This window comes from Aethalodelphis obliquidens, unplaced genomic scaffold, assembly GCF_003676395.1.
Source record: "Aethalodelphis obliquidens isolate GAN/ISIS:26980383/991018 unplaced genomic scaffold, ASM367639v1 scaffold10, whole genome shotgun sequence".
In the NCBI taxonomy this organism is placed as follows: Eukaryota; Metazoa; Chordata; class Mammalia; order Artiodactyla; family Delphinidae; genus Aethalodelphis; species Aethalodelphis obliquidens.
In genome coordinates, this window is record NW_020837954.1 from 32,188,801 (window position 1) to 32,204,174 (window position 15,374).

The 15,374-nt window shown below is 37.5% G+C and overlaps 1 protein-coding gene across 3 annotated transcripts in view; it reads left to right on the forward strand.

Moving 5' to 3' along the window:
* Positions 1-315: 315 nt before the first annotated feature.
* ARID4A (AT-rich interaction domain 4A) overlaps positions 316-15,374 on the forward strand; it is a 58,645-nt gene continuing 43,586 nt past the window's right edge. The window contains exons 1-7 of one of the 3 annotated variants that reach the window (XM_027111369.1): positions 316-487; positions 1,572-1,628; positions 3,642-3,752; positions 5,809-5,874; positions 6,897-6,987; positions 15,091-15,170; positions 15,260-15,354. In XM_027111369.1, the coding sequence (XP_026967170.1) occupies positions 1,623-1,628; positions 3,642-3,752; positions 5,809-5,874; positions 6,897-6,987; positions 15,091-15,170; positions 15,260-15,354 (449 nt within the window). In that variant the 5' untranslated portion in view covers positions 316-487; positions 1,572-1,622. Of the gene's footprint in view, positions 488-1,571; positions 1,629-2,611; positions 2,717-3,641; positions 3,753-5,808; positions 5,875-6,896; positions 6,988-15,090; positions 15,171-15,259; positions 15,355-15,374 lie in introns of those variants that run through there. The other 2 variants (XM_027111368.1, XM_027111370.1) reach the window with 2 other exon arrangements.

Sequence of the window (15,374 nt, forward strand, 5' to 3'; positions counted from 1 at the left end):
ATGGGACACCCCACCGCCAATCCTCGTGCCGAACTGCTCTTCCTGACCCCTCAATTGACCAATCAGTGCTCAGTTAAGTACATCCGGAGTCGTCTTTACCAATCATTTTTCAGGACTTGCTTACTCAATACCTGATTCTCCAGTAACGTTAGTCTTCGGAGGCAGCCAATCATAAGTGGCAGATGTCCTACCTGCTGTTTTTCGCACCAATCCGTGAAGTTTCAGAGCTACATCCAATGAGGACGGCAGGTAGCGAGCTCCAATCCGAAACTCTTCGGCGTCATGAGCAGCCAATAGGAGTTCGTGTAGAAGCGAGTCTGCTCAACAGCTTGTTATTTGGTGGATTGTGGCAGTAAATCGGGCGAGTGGGGAACGGGGCGCAGGAACTGCTGCCGCGGCCGGGAGTGGTGCTGCCCGGACTGGGGCCCACGGGGGTCAGTGGGGCGGAGGACTCGGGGGCTGACAGCGCGCACTTCACCGGCAGTTGGTAGGTGGGGAGAAGAGAAGCGGGGGATACTGAATGGAAGAAGCGGCGCTAGCAGCTGGTGCTGCTGCCCGGGGTCCCGGTGCAGTTGGAAGCTTTGGAGGTGGGGAGGGGGATGCTTGGCAAGCGGGGCGGCGAGCGCAGGGGAAGGGGCAAGTCGTGGAGCAGAGGCAGCAACTGCGGGAACAGCCGCCGCAGCTGCCTCCTCGGCCGCTTCCCCGGGTTCCCCGGGAAAATGGCTGTGGGCTGGCCGCGCCGCTAAGTTTGCTTCCGCGAGGCGAGGAGCGGGCTGCTTGGGGCAGCCGGCCCCCAACTCCCCAGTGCGTCCTCCCCCGTGGAGTCCGTGGTTGGACCCGAGGGACTGGGGGCTGGTACTGCTCTGGGTTGTACAAAAAGTTGAGGCGGGCGCGGGGAGGAGGCGGCGGCTGCCGCTGTGCGGCTCCCCTCCCCTCCCACACCCTGTCCGGGCCACCTCCCCTCCTTTTCTCCGCCCCCCCAGCCTTCTTCCCCTCGCGGGTCTTCCCTCCCTCGCGCGCCTCGGGGCTGAAGGCCACGGCCCCTGCCCCTTCGGGTGAAGAAGTGCTTCTCCTTTCTGATATGGTGCAGAGGAAAGGAAGGAGAGCAATGGCGCCGTGACACTCCGCTGCCGCCACCGCGGGCCCGGGGCGGGCGGAGGGGGCCGATCGGCGGAGGCGGGGCGCGGGCCGAAGTCGGGGTATCCGGGGGGCGGCTGAGCTCGGCGACCGCGCCTGTGGGGGGCCCGGGGAAGCCCAAACGGCGCCCTGCCCTTCTCCAGAGCGACCCGTCCTGGGGCTCTGAGTTGAGCATTCCGGGTCAAAGTGGCGAGCGAGGCGGGGGCGCGGTGGGCCGCTGGCGAACTCCGCGGCGGAACCCACTGCCCTTTGGCGCCCGTGGGGTTCTTGCCACCCCCTCGGCTCCTGCGTCCTGGCTGCCCTCGGAGGGGATCTTATCCCTTCCCTGGTGAGGGTTCTGCCCCTCCCCGCTGGCGTTTGTTTACTTTCTTTCCCCGGGTCGCTCCCCTCGTTGACTGATTCTGTGCCTGTCTTTCCCCTCCCCTTGGTTCCAGCGACGGAGAAGATAGCTCGTTGAGCTGGAACCCCACAGATCACCAGTGAAAATGAAGGTAAGTAGAGTCGACGCTGCTCGGAACCTCGTGCCCTGGACACTGACTGTCGTGAGGCCAGTGCTATGGAATGTCATTTTTTTTGCTACTCAAAATTGATTCGTCTGCTGAGCAGCGCTTTCTGAAAATGAGGACGTGTTGAATGGGTGAGAGATGATCATTGTGTCTAAATGCGGTCAGTTGGGCCCCTCTCCGAAGCAGTTAGCACTTTGGAAAGGCTGCTGCAGCCTTTCCATTGTTGTCCATTGGGCTAGTATTTTTAAACACTTCCTGTGTTGGCAGCGACCTTTGCAGAAGTAAAGCTTTTGTCCTGCTTTGGTTCTTTGGGGGATTTTTTGATTTTTTTTTTTTCTTCCCCAGTGCCAATGCGATTTTCTAAGGAAGGAATGTGTGGATTGTGTAAGGGAGATACCATTTCTTCTGGGGATAAAGTGAAATTTTGTGGGTAAAATATTTGAAGGTGAACTAAAACTAAGTATTATTATATATTATTATTATAACTAATAATACTTAATTTTAGTTCAGTAAATATTTTAAATGTATATCCAACCTAAAAAAAATTCTTCTGAAGACAACAAATATTGCAAACATCGTATGTGATGTTTAAAGGGAAAGGAAGGTATAACATCCTGCAGTTCCGTGGCATTGAATGTTTCAGGTCAGATATTTATTTGCAAAAAGTATTTCTTTTCAATTTGCGTTATTCGTAAATGCACTAACTTTAAACTTGATTCCTTACTCATTTACTCTTTCAGTGTATTAAGCTCTGAAATACAGGATTTTCCCAAACTTCCTCTTGCTTTCTTATCTCCTTGAAATGACAGTGTACCTTTTTTAATGTTAGTTGGGAAAACTTAATGAAAAATCATTTTCTACTTGAAAGTATTTCTCTGAAGTGTACACTGTCACCTTTGCACTTAGCATTGTTGAGTTGAGCTTCTATGAATACACTTAACTTTTGGAAAATATTCTTAAAATGACAGATTGAGATAGCAGTCATTCTGTTACTGTCAAGATTAAAATGAATGGTGGAGTGGAATTTCTCACATCTTTCCATGTATCATTCTGATCACGGACATTTGCTAAAAGTAGATATTTCTTTGTGAAACTTTTTTTTTTAAATATACCAAGAAGATTAATATTGATAAACTAGGTACAGCTACCCTCAGTTCACATCTCTGCATTCATCAGTTAATTTAGATTTAAAGCTTTAAAATGCAGCTTTTAGCCAATGATTTTTCTAAATAATGCTCTCCTTATCAAAAGGGTTGGCTTCATTTATTATCTGTACAGTTATTATGTATCCAAAAACAGTTGCCTTTATGTAGCTATATTAATAAACATTTGGGCTTCCCTGGTGGCGCAGTGGTTGAGAGTCCGCCTGCCAATGCAGGGGACGCGGGTTCGTGCCCTGGTCCGGGAGAAGATCCCACATGCCGCGGAGCGGCTGGGCCTGTGAGCCATGGCCGCTGGGCCTGCGTGTCCAGAGCCTGTGCTCCGCAACAGGAGAGGCCAGAACAGTGAGAGGCCCGAGTACCGCAAACAAAACAAAACAAAACAAAACACATTTAATTATGTATTTGTTAGTGTTAATTTTAATAGCAATATTTCTTTTAATTTGAAAACAAAATTTCAGGAGGCCATAACTAACTTAAAGTTTTATGAGACACTTAAAATAAATATACCTTTTCTGGATTTTTAAATTTTTTCATTTCTTAAATATATTATAAAATTGTTGAATCATTTTGTATCTGAATGAAAAAACATTATATTTCCTACTGATACTTTCTAGTTACAATTTAAATTGTTTTATGTTTTCACGATATAGTTTATAAAGTAAAGGATTGCTACTAAAGTGTTTGCTTTAGGGATATTTTTCAAATTATCAATGATATTAATAAGCAAATAATGTTAATGTTCTTATTACTTGAAATACAGAACCTTTTGATGGGACTTGGGGTTGGAGTAGGGGAAAATAGTAGTGACATTCATATTGTATGTTCCTTTCATCAGGCGGCGGATGAGCCTGCCTACCTGACAGTGGGAACTGATGTCAGTGCCAAGTACCGAGGTGCCTTCTGTGAGGCAAAAATTAAGACTGTGAAAAGGCTGGTAAAAGTTAAGGTAATTTTTTTTTTAATGGAACAGCTTTATTAACTCGATTGAAGAGAATTAGGGATGGAATTCGGAGACTACAAATCAACATTTTATTTACTGAACTATTACTTCACTTCGTGAATCATTACTATGTGAAAGCACTGTTATATACAAAACTATAGGAAAAGCACACTAAGAATTGGGAAATAAAGAACTCAAGATGAGAAATTATTCCAAGTGCTTCCATGAAATACCATACTCATGATACTTCCCATCATTTGGATCTTTCCTGTTTGCGGTAGCATGCTTACTTAGGCTATAATCTGTTTTCTCTCCTTTCATGTTATTCAGGTAGCGATGATTTCAAGTAATTAGAAAAAACAATAGATTACTAAAAACAAAACAGTGGGAATTATCATTTCAAGACAGCGATAAAAATGACTTAAGAATTTTATCCTAAGATAATTTTAAGATGCTTTTGTGACCAGGAAAAAAGTTATTGATTGCTGTACAATATTTGGAAGTACAGAAAAGTACTGAAGGATTAAAAGCCATAGTTGACCTCAGAAATCCTACTATTATCATTTTGTGTTTACTCCTAGTAATTTTTCTATATAAATGCTTTTAATAATCTTAGTTACTTAGACTACAAAGGTAATCCGTGCTTATTATAAAGTTTTTAACATTGTGGAACTGTATAATAATGGAGGTCCTCTGTGATATTACTCCAAAGAGCCTTTACGTGTTCTACCAAATTCTGTGCTGTGCCTTTCAGTAACAGTGTTGATGTTATTATTATCATTGGATCATTCTGTACTTTCAGTTTTGCAATTTGCTTTTCACTTACATATGTGATCCTTTCCTACAAAAATTAAGCACCCTGGAAGGAGGAAATGTTTCCCTTGTTCTGTTCACAATACCTAGAGCAGTGCCTTATAAACAGGGGGCGCTCAGAATGTGTTGAATGAATAAGTGAACAGTGGACCCAGGACCAGCAGCATCAGTCTCACCTGAGAACTGGTTTAAAATGCAAATTCTCAGGCCCCCACCCCAGACAAACTGAGTCAGAAACACTGAGGATGGGGTCCTGTGATTGTGTTATAACAAGCCCTTCAAGTGTTTCTGATGGCATGTTGAAGTTTGAGAACCATTAAACTAGAGGAGTGTGATTTGTGTGGTAGACAAATAGAGTTATCTATGATTATTATAAACTTTCTGTTTAAATTTCCATCTGCTGGTGAAACTTTTCTTCGAGTATTCTTAGGATATCATTTGACATTCATTTCTTCCTTGTTTCATATAGCTTTTTTACTATGTCAGCTATACAGGATTTCCTTACTAAATATTTACTTGGAATTCTTTGAGAATTTTAACTTTTTGTTAGTATTGTGGCTCTTTGTAGGTTAATTTATTTAATTTAAAATCAATACAGTGATTGTCTGGGGAGGTCTTATACATAAATTACCTAGAATTTGAAGTTTCCCCTTATTTGGGTACATGCTTCCTTTCCGTCTCCCTCTCCCATTCTCCCTCTCTCTTAATAGAGCAGGTTACCTTATATATGTGGGAGGATCTGTAGTAGAAGGGAGCACTTATTTGTGACTGAATTGCATATCAGATTATTATTTAGGTTTACTTTATAAAGGACCAGAAGACTTCTGGTTTTAATTTGTTTACCTTGCATGTAGGCAATAAAGTTTGATGCTGTTTTTTTTTAAATATACTTGGCGACGGAACCTTTATGACTAGTTGATAAAAAGCAATGAAGGCCATTTTAAGGTTTTACAATAATCACTACAGATTATAAACCTTCTATAGTCAATTCAGCAAACATTTATTAAGTGCCTGTAATATGTATTGACACTTGCTAACTGCTGGAGATATAGTGAGAAGGAGGACTCCAGCCCTCAAGGAGCTCACAGTTAGTGAGAGAGACAATAAATGTAAATACAGTGGAATAAGTATTATACCAGAGGTAACTCCAGGATGCTAAGAAAGTATAAAGACATTTTTGTTACAGTATTACCATAAATGTACTGTTTTAAAAGTAACATGCAAACTATTGTGCAAAAATGTTTTTTAGGTACTCCTGAAACAGGATAATACTACACAATTGGTGCAAGATGACCAAGTAAAGGGTCCTTTAAGAGTACGTATTTTGTACAGTTTACAATCTGAAATGATGAATCGTAAATTCATACAGTGATTTATTGGATTTTATATTTGTAGATACACTTTTAAAATGTTAAAAAATGTTAATCAGAAAACAAAATTACAAATAAGGTGTTGTAGAGTTAGTATAAATTACAATATTACAATGGCTATATCCTTAGTTAAAGAATGTTAAACATCTTACAGAAGGATAATTTAATATATGTGGACATGAGTTTCAGCTACCTTTTGTTTTGAATTCTTGGACTGAATACTACATTTTGTTTTTCATATTGTTGCCACAGGTGTTTAGCTTGATAAGTGTAATATACCAGTATCATAAGTCTGAATCTTCTGTTTTTCTAACTTACCAAGTAAACTATGTTGACTTAATAGTTCAATTTAATGAATACCTACATTATGTTTTCCATCCATTTCTGGCCATTTGTTTATGTTATAAATCTTCATTATGTCAGAGTACCACTTCGGTTAATATCTGATATACAAAGGTCTGGAAGCTGAAAGAAGGTCAACTGGTCCATCCCTCTCTCTCCAGGTGAACCTTTATCTAAAAGGTCCCTTAAATACAAATGTTGAATCCAATATTCAATATTTACATGAAAGAAAATTGAAGCTGTTTTTGCTGTCCTATGGTGTTTTGGTTCTTACATTCCACAATTTTCTTGAAGGCAGTATCATGTAGTAAAAAAAAGCTCTGAAATGAGACTTAAAAGACTGGGTTCTCATCCTGGACTCTTTGCAAATTATTCTCTCTTCCTAAACCACAATTTCCAACACGTAAAATAGGGGTAATAATAGCTATCTTACTTAAGCCTAAGCATTTTGAGACTTGAATTGCATGGTAAATGTATGAACACTATAAATGATAAAGATCTAAGCCAAGGTAAGGTATAATTACCATAAATAGATACATTTTTTTAACCCAGGTCATATAGTTGGTACGAGTGATTTGGTTTGTTTGTTTAAATTTGGTGATGAAATTTCGATTTTTTGTTTTAGGTTGGAGCCATTGTTGAAACAAGGACATCTGATGGATCCTTTCAGGAAGCTGTTATCAGCAAGTTGACAGATGCTAGTTGGTATACTGTGGGTAGGTAGTTAGGTAATTTAATATAGAGGATTTAATTTGCGGGTTTCATATCTATCTCTCTGTTTTGTAAATTCATTGAATCATTACCTTGGCAGAGAAATATGTATTCTTTCCTGTCAATTTACTTGATATAGACAGCTAAAATTTTAATGACACCCTGATGGTAAAAAAAAAACCCAATTATCTCTTTATAGTAACTTGGCCACTTATGGCTATTTCATCCAAGAATGTACTTCTTTTTTAGGTTATCTTGATATTTCCATTCAAGAAAGTTAAATTATATGGTTATTTTTCTTCCGTTAGAAAAGTCAATACAACTTAGTATTGTAAGTCATCAGACTTTTAAACTTTTTCTGGAATTACAATTAAAATTGCATAGTTGCAGTCTTTTATTGTATTGCTGCCTATTCTATATAAGGGTGCTATAGATATTACCACAGAATTTACAGACTAAAAAAATTTGGGCCAGAGTAGATTCAAGCCTAGGTGATCATAGCTTAATTTTTGATTTTCAGTGCAGTCAGGACTCTCTTAGTAACACCTTTCACGAAAGATATATATGCTGCTAATGTGAATTCATTCTTAACATTTCATGCATAAGCTTATACTGGCTTTAAAAAACTTTACTGTAGTGAGTAGCAACAAGTGTCACAGTGCACGTAAATGAAAACCTAAATGTAGTACCTATATTGTTGCTGTCATTACGTTGATGAGAATAGCAATAATTAAGATTTCCAAGTCTCCTCTCATTACTTTCAGACTACACAGTCCTGTGGATAACATCCAATCGTTGGCTTTACACTGAACATCTATAGCATTATTTGGTTTTTACATTTATGTCTTGGTATAAAAGATATAATTATAGTGTTGTGGTTTCCTTGCAGAAGGTAAAGAAATGACCCTTTAGGTTTATTTTTAGTTTACTTGATTTGTTGCTTTGGGTAAACATCATTCATCTGTAGTTGATGCTCAAAGCTGTGAAGAACACGCTTTGGTTGAAAATTGTACTTCCTGTGTATTACTCTGTGGCTTCTATTAGAAGTAGCAATGTGCTGTATGTACCTAATATTTTCTAACCATTTTTATTCTTAGACCTCCTACAAGTTGGTGTTGGTTCACAATAGTGCTATTATTCTGAACTATACATATATATATATACATATTTTTTTTTTTTTTTTTTGCGGTACGCGGGCCTCTCACTGTTGTGGTCTCTCCCGTTGCGGAGCACAGTCTCCGGACGCGCAGGCTCAGCGGCCATGGCTCACGGGCCCAGCCACTCCGCGGCATGTGGGATCTTCCCAGACCGGGGCATGAACCCCTGTCCCCTGCATCGGCAGGTGGACTCTCAACCACTGCACCACCAGGGAAGCCCTTGAACTATATATTTTTAGGAGGCTTAATTGTGACTGTTGATAGTTGTTAGAGATTTAAAAACTAAGCTTAAAATTAACTGTTAGATTTTAAGTGGATACAATTTTGCTATATTAAACAAAGCAGTGGTAAAAATTACAGGAGTTGATGTGTGCAGAGTCATGGGAAATAATATGATGCACGTTTGAATACTAACATGCATCCTGTTTGGTGCCCAATATCAAGGTTACATTCACAATACTTGTGAAGTTTTCCTGATGTAATGCTTACACTTCTGCAGCAGCAATACTTTTCAGGTTTTCACATTTTGGATTTTCTGCACCCCAGAATAATCCTTCATTTATGAATAGCAATCTCTGTCCTTTACCTGAATGGCACTTTAGTATTGATGAAAACTAGTTGCTACTTAGCATTCTCTGTGGTGATTTTCTTTGATAGACAATAACAGAAGAAATTGTATAATTCTTGTTCTCAAAGAGCTTAGAATCTTAATTGCATATGATTCATATATTAAGCATTAGTGTACATAAGAATCACTTGGTGCTCATTTGAAAAAAAAAGGATTTGAGGACCCCAAATCTCTCTAATTTAGTAGGTCTGGGATGGCAACCCAAGAATCTTTTTTATAAGCACATTGGCTGAATCTAATGCAGTTAGTACACACTTAGAAAAACAGACCACATTTATAGAAACAGAGACCAAATAGGGGAGAAGAATCCAAAATACTTAAAATTTTTGCATCTGTGTAATGAGAGACAGTGACCAAAAAATTTTAAGATGTTAAGAGGCACTATTCTCTTAAGTATTAAGAGTATTAACTATTAAGAGGCACTATTCTCTTAAGTATTAAGAGAATTAAGTATATTCTCTTATTCTCTTTATAGCACTCTGCTATAAAGAATGTTTACGTATTGAAGGATGTAGGCCACATAAAGAATGATCCTTATTAAAAGATGGCAAAATAAAATGTGTGATCTCTCACAGGTCATGAACTTTCTATAATTTTCTTTAATTGAGTGACTACTTAATTGCTCTTTTCTGGATTTTTTCTTGATTTCTAATTCCTAGCAAAGTGTTATATAGGTAGAATCAGAAAGTATTCAAAGTATTGTTAATGGTCTTGATGTTTTTTGATTTTAAAAGAACTTGAAATTATGTCAGGCTCTTAAAAATGAAACAAAAGGAGATACCATACTGCTGATTTGGATTAAATAGGAGTTATAATTATCAGTGATCAAAAGTTATCTGAGAAACTGTTATTAACTCCTTATATAATATAGGTATTAATTTTTCATATTATAGCTGAATGTTCAATTTTGTAAAAGATTATGGATCTAATATAACTCAATTAAAAAAAATCTAATAATACCTTGCCCTCCAGTGTTGAACAACAAATAGCACCAGTTCATGGATTTTTATGTTTTTTGAGACTTTGAAATATTTCCCCTTCCTATCATAAAACAATGCTTCCTAGTAGCTTATTCATTTGGCAGTTCTTTTCCTTGCATTAAAGATAAGGAATCTGTAATGTATGGAAGTATATTGTTATCTGTCCAGCCATTCAGAAAATACCAAAATTGGGATTAGAATTCATATCTCCACTTGAATGTTGCCTTTAATTCCTGACAAATATAACTGTAAGACATTCTAAAACTGTTCTTCTTTTGCTTTGTTAGAATATAAAAATAACACATGGTATTTGAAAATGTAAAGGAGAAAGTTGCTTTTAATTTAAATAATTTATATATAAATGTACGTAAACACATCATATATCAAGTTTAACACTAAAATATTTTCGATCATTGATATATTGTGACAAATGCTTTTTAAGTTTCTGGATTTTTTTCATACCTTCTTATTATTTTGCACATCAGTTTGATCAGATCTCATGGAAATTCTAAGTTAAAGGAGTAGAGGAGGGTTACATTAACCTGGTGAATGGACTGACTTTTGTAGAATGTACTGTAGGCTTATAAGGCTTTTAATTTGATTAGAACTGCTTATGACAAATGTTGTTATAACCAGAATCAACCACAAAATGTTTTCAAAGCCAAATGGTTATTTCCCTGACTAGAAAATCATTCATTAAGAAAAAAAGTACTAAGTAACAAATCTATTTAGTCCTGTGATAGGCTTTAACCCATTGTTTAAAATAGCCTTCTGTAAGACTTAACATCTCATGATATTTTGTTAACATAATTATACATTTGAATGTTAATTTCTTAAATTTCCAGATTCCTGAAGTTTTTGATCTTAGCTGCTGAGGGGCTTCTATAGTTATCAAAGATGATTTTATGAGCAACAGAACTATTGGTTTTACCTAGGGTATGCATATATTTTTAATTTTAAAGTTTTTACTGTATCACGTGAAATGTTTTGTTAATTGTTACCGATATAAGCAGATATAACAATAATACTTATTTTCACCAAGTCAGAATTCTTTTTTTTGTCTGTTTTTTGTTTATTAACAAGATAAAGTTTGAGGGTTTTAAAAAAATTAATTTTTATTATTGAAATATAGTTGATTTACAGTGTTGTGTTAATTTCTGCTGTATAGCAAAGTGATTCAGTTAGACATATGTATACATTCTTTTTAATATTCTTTTCTATTATGGTTTATCACAGGATATTGAATATAGTTCCCTGTTCTATACAGTAGGACCTTGTTGTTTATCAAGTTAGAATTCTTAAACTCTCTTCCCAGTGTTCATTTTATGCCTCTGTTTCTTACCTGTTTGTTAATTCATTTTGATCCCCCCTTAACTAAATTGTAGCTCATAGATGAACCTTCTAATTCTCAATTTCTTTATCTATAAAAGGAAGATAGTGATTCCGACCCTGTAGAGTCTGCTGTGAGGATTAGGGCATAGTAGAAGCTTAATAAGTAATAGCCAATTATATCTTTGGATAGATAAAGTTAATTTACTGTTGTTATTATCTTATTATTCTCCAGCATCTAACAGTGCTATGATAACAGGTAAATCTTTTGTATTTAGTAGTTAGATTAGATCCCTTTTACTTTTGTTTCTTTGAATTCTAACAGTTTAGGGTCAGTCTTTGTTTCCATTAGCATTATTTTGTCTAGTACGATTAATGTTATAGAGAGAGTCTTAGCTTTGTCATTGTCCTCAAATTAGGTTTTAGAATTTTTATGTAATATACTAACAGAGATACAACTTTTGTAGTATCTGCTCTCTTGCACTCAGTGAATGATCTATTCAAATGCCATTTTTGGCAAGTATAAGACATTTCATATCTTATAATTACTAAATCCTTATACTCTGACTTTTTTTCTCTTGGCGTGCTGTAGTATACACCTTGAACCAAAAATAAGCTTAATATACTATACACACACCAGTTAATTATTTCACTCTTATCAAAATGCTAGAGTCAGTGTTCAATGCCTTCAAATTATGTGTTCTTTAAGATGATATTTCTAACATGGAAGTTATAGAGGAAACTTTTTGTTTTTGGCCGCACCGCATGCCGTGTGAGATCTTAGTTCCCTAACCTGGGGTTGAACCTAGGCTCTTGACAGTTAGAGTGCAGAGTCCTAACCACTGGACTGCCAGGGAATTCCCTAGAGGAAACTTTTTTTTTTCTTGCGTTATGCGGGCCTCTCACTGTTGTGGCCTCTCCCATTGCAGAGCACAGGCTCGGGACGCGCAGGCTCAGCGGCCATGGCTCACGGGCCTAGCCGCTCCGCGGCATGTGGGATCTTCCCGAACTGGGGCACGAACCCGTGTCCCCTGCATTGGCAGGCGGACTCACACTGCGCCACCAGGGAAGCCCGAGGAAACTTTTTTTAATCAATTTTATTTATTTATTTATTTATTTATTTTTGGCTGCGTTGGGTCTTCCTTGCAGTGTGCGGGCTTCTCATTGTGGTGGCTTCTCTTGTTGCGGAGCACGGGCTCTAGGTGCGCGGGTTTCAGTAGTTGTGGCTTGTGGGCTCTAGAGCACAGGCTCAGTAGTTGTGGCGCGTGGGCTTAGTTGCTGCGCGGCATGCGGGATCTTCCCAGCCCAGGGCTCAATTCAGTGTCCCCTGCACTGGCAGGCGGATTCTTAACCACTGCGCCACCAGGGAAGCCCTAGATGGAACTTCTTAATGATTTTGATAATCAGGGATGTCATGATTAAATAGGTCCACTATGTTGTCAAGTTTTCTGTTTGTCTTTCAGAAAATCTTGAGAAGTTATATGGCTCAACAAACTTGTATAAAGTACTCAAATACATACCTTTGTATAGTTTTATGAATTAAAAAAAATTCTTAAAAATATTTTTTAAGAGAAACAGAGAAAATTCTGTTTCTCTTTGTTCACTTGAAGTTGGAAGGGGTTCGGTTCCTGTGAAAAAATGTAAAACGCTTATTTGTACCACAATTGACTTTGGTCCTTACCTTATTTCTAACCATGGTAAAATTGTGTTGAAGTGAGATTAATTTTTTCCTTCAAAAATCTGATATATTTTCAAGGTGAATATTTTAGAAAAACAAGAACTCAGAATGTTAAATTGTTGAAATTTCTCATCAGAGCATTTTGATTTGGGGCTGCCATTGATTAATAATAAAACCTTGTGGAAAAGATTTTGTTGCGTAAATTTGATATTAGTGATTTGTCTTATAGTCTCATTTTCCTTCCTCACATCTCTACCACTTAAATGTGGTGTATATGATGTATATGTGCGTGTCCAGTGTCACCGTCTTTGCTATTGTAGGCATTAAGGAAAATTGGAACTTTTAAGTTTTATTCTTTAGCATACTTATGGACATTAATAATAACATGAAAAATTATTTTAAGTTTGGTATGATAATTTCATGATTTTGAATTTTTCAAAGAGCAGTGGTTTATCAGACTCGATGACACCATATAAATCATAATTGTGATACAAATGTTTAAAGTAGTGTTAATCAAGTGTAGATTGGTGATGTAATTGTTGGAGGATGTTGTGTTTTATCCTGTCATTGTGTCTGCAGGTGGTCATTAATTTCTGCATCATTGACAGTGTATAACACAGATGATTTTGCGGAATTATTATGGTTCTTTAAATATGTGCACCAGGAGCTTTTAATATTCTCTGCATTGTCTCCTGCATGTAAGAGAACCTAAACTAGGTGTCTTTAGTCTAAGAGAAGGAACTGACTGAGGTGGATAAATATTGAAGAAGTTGAGTACTCTTACATAGTTAAGTTTCTACCGTGAAAAAAGTTTATGATTCAAAGGCAAAGTTTTTGCTAATAAAGCAGCCCTTTAAAAAAAATTCAGGATTGTAATTATATAGGTAACAAGGTAAAGATTTTAAGATATTAAATCAAGATAATGTAGAATTTTCCTTTCTTAACATTAATATATTCTGTTAAATTGGAAAAATATTAAAAAATTGGAAAACATGTAGAATTATAAAAATAAGGATTAAATCTTAAAATAATAATCACTTTTGTTTATGTATGCTTTCCTGTGTATGTGCTTTTTCCATAATATATATAAACATTTGTTGATGTGTATATGCATTTTAAGTATCAGAGGTAAGGATTCTGTCTTCTTGTATTTTATTTTTTCAAAATGCTGGGCATCAGGTATCTTCTGAAAAAATTTTCTTTGTGAATATTAGATGGTAAAATCAGAGTACCTTTCTAGAAAATTAAACCTTAGGGAGGGTAGGAGAGAGGGAGACGCAAGAGGGAAGAGATATGGGAACATATGTATATGTATAACTGATTCACTTTGTTATAAAGCAGAAACTAACACACCATTGTAAAGCAATTATGCCTCAATAAAGATGTTAAAAAAAAACCCTATAAAATTATCAAAATAATATATATAGCTAGATATATGAAGAGCATTGGTGGTAAATTGTTAAATTCCTTGCCCCCATTTTCTTGAAATATTTACACATAGTTTCCAAGTAGTATTTCTTTTAAATGTAGTAGAAATAAAAACTTGAGAAAGCTTCTGTGCAATTATGACTTATTTTTTAGAATTAAAAAAATTCTCTTTCTGGTGTTTAAACTTTTATTTCTAAACTTCTTGCATCCTCCTCTAGCAAAAGAAACAAGTTGAATCTTATGACTTTAGAATTTGGCAGCCAGTACTTCTGTTGTATTAGGTTATCATGCAAATAAGTAGAAGCAGTAGAATGAACCAACAGCATTACGAGCAGTCAGGCAGTTTCTGGACATTAGAGATACTCCATTGATAACTGTTGCGGAAAAACCCATAATACTTCTTTTTTTTTTTTCTGTACGCGGGCCTCTTACCGCTGTGGCCTCCCCCGTTGCGGAGCACAGGCTCCGGACGCACAGGCTCAGCGGCCATGGCTCACGGGCCCAGCCGCTCCGCGGCATGTGGGATCTTCTGGACCAGGTCACGAACCCGCGCCCCCTGCATCAGCAGGCGGACTCCCAACCACTGCGCACCAGGGAATCCCCTACTTCTTTTTTTCAAACCAGGTTTTTGCTCGTTCTTCTAAAATTAAAGGTAATTTAATATCTGTGCTTTGACTAGGTTGCTCATGGTTTAAGAGGTCGTTCTGTAGTGATAGAGATTGAAAAAGTGAATGGAGACACTTAAGCAGTTTGGGGCAGCCCTTAACCTGTGTTTGTTTGGTATCTATAGAATGAAAAATGTGTGTAAATTTTAAAAGGTTTTGAAGCGTAACTAACAATGGTTCTTAAGCTCCAGGTAAATAGCAATAAGTGTGCATAAATTCTCTGATATTTTCTGCCTATTGCAGTGTTTGATGATGGTGATGAGAGAACATTGAGACGTACCTCACTATGCTTAAAAGGAGAGAGACATTTTGCTGAGAGTGAGGTAGGGTAACATGGATGGACTTTTAAAATTGAACAACAGCTACTAATGTAGAAGCAAAAAGTGATTTAATTTGTCTGTTTCTTATCCAGACTCTTGACCAGCTTCCATTAACAAATCCAGAGCATTTTGGAACTCCAGTAATTGCAAAGAAGACGAACAGAGGAAGGAGGTCCTCTCTGCCTGTGTGAGTGTTTTCATGTACAG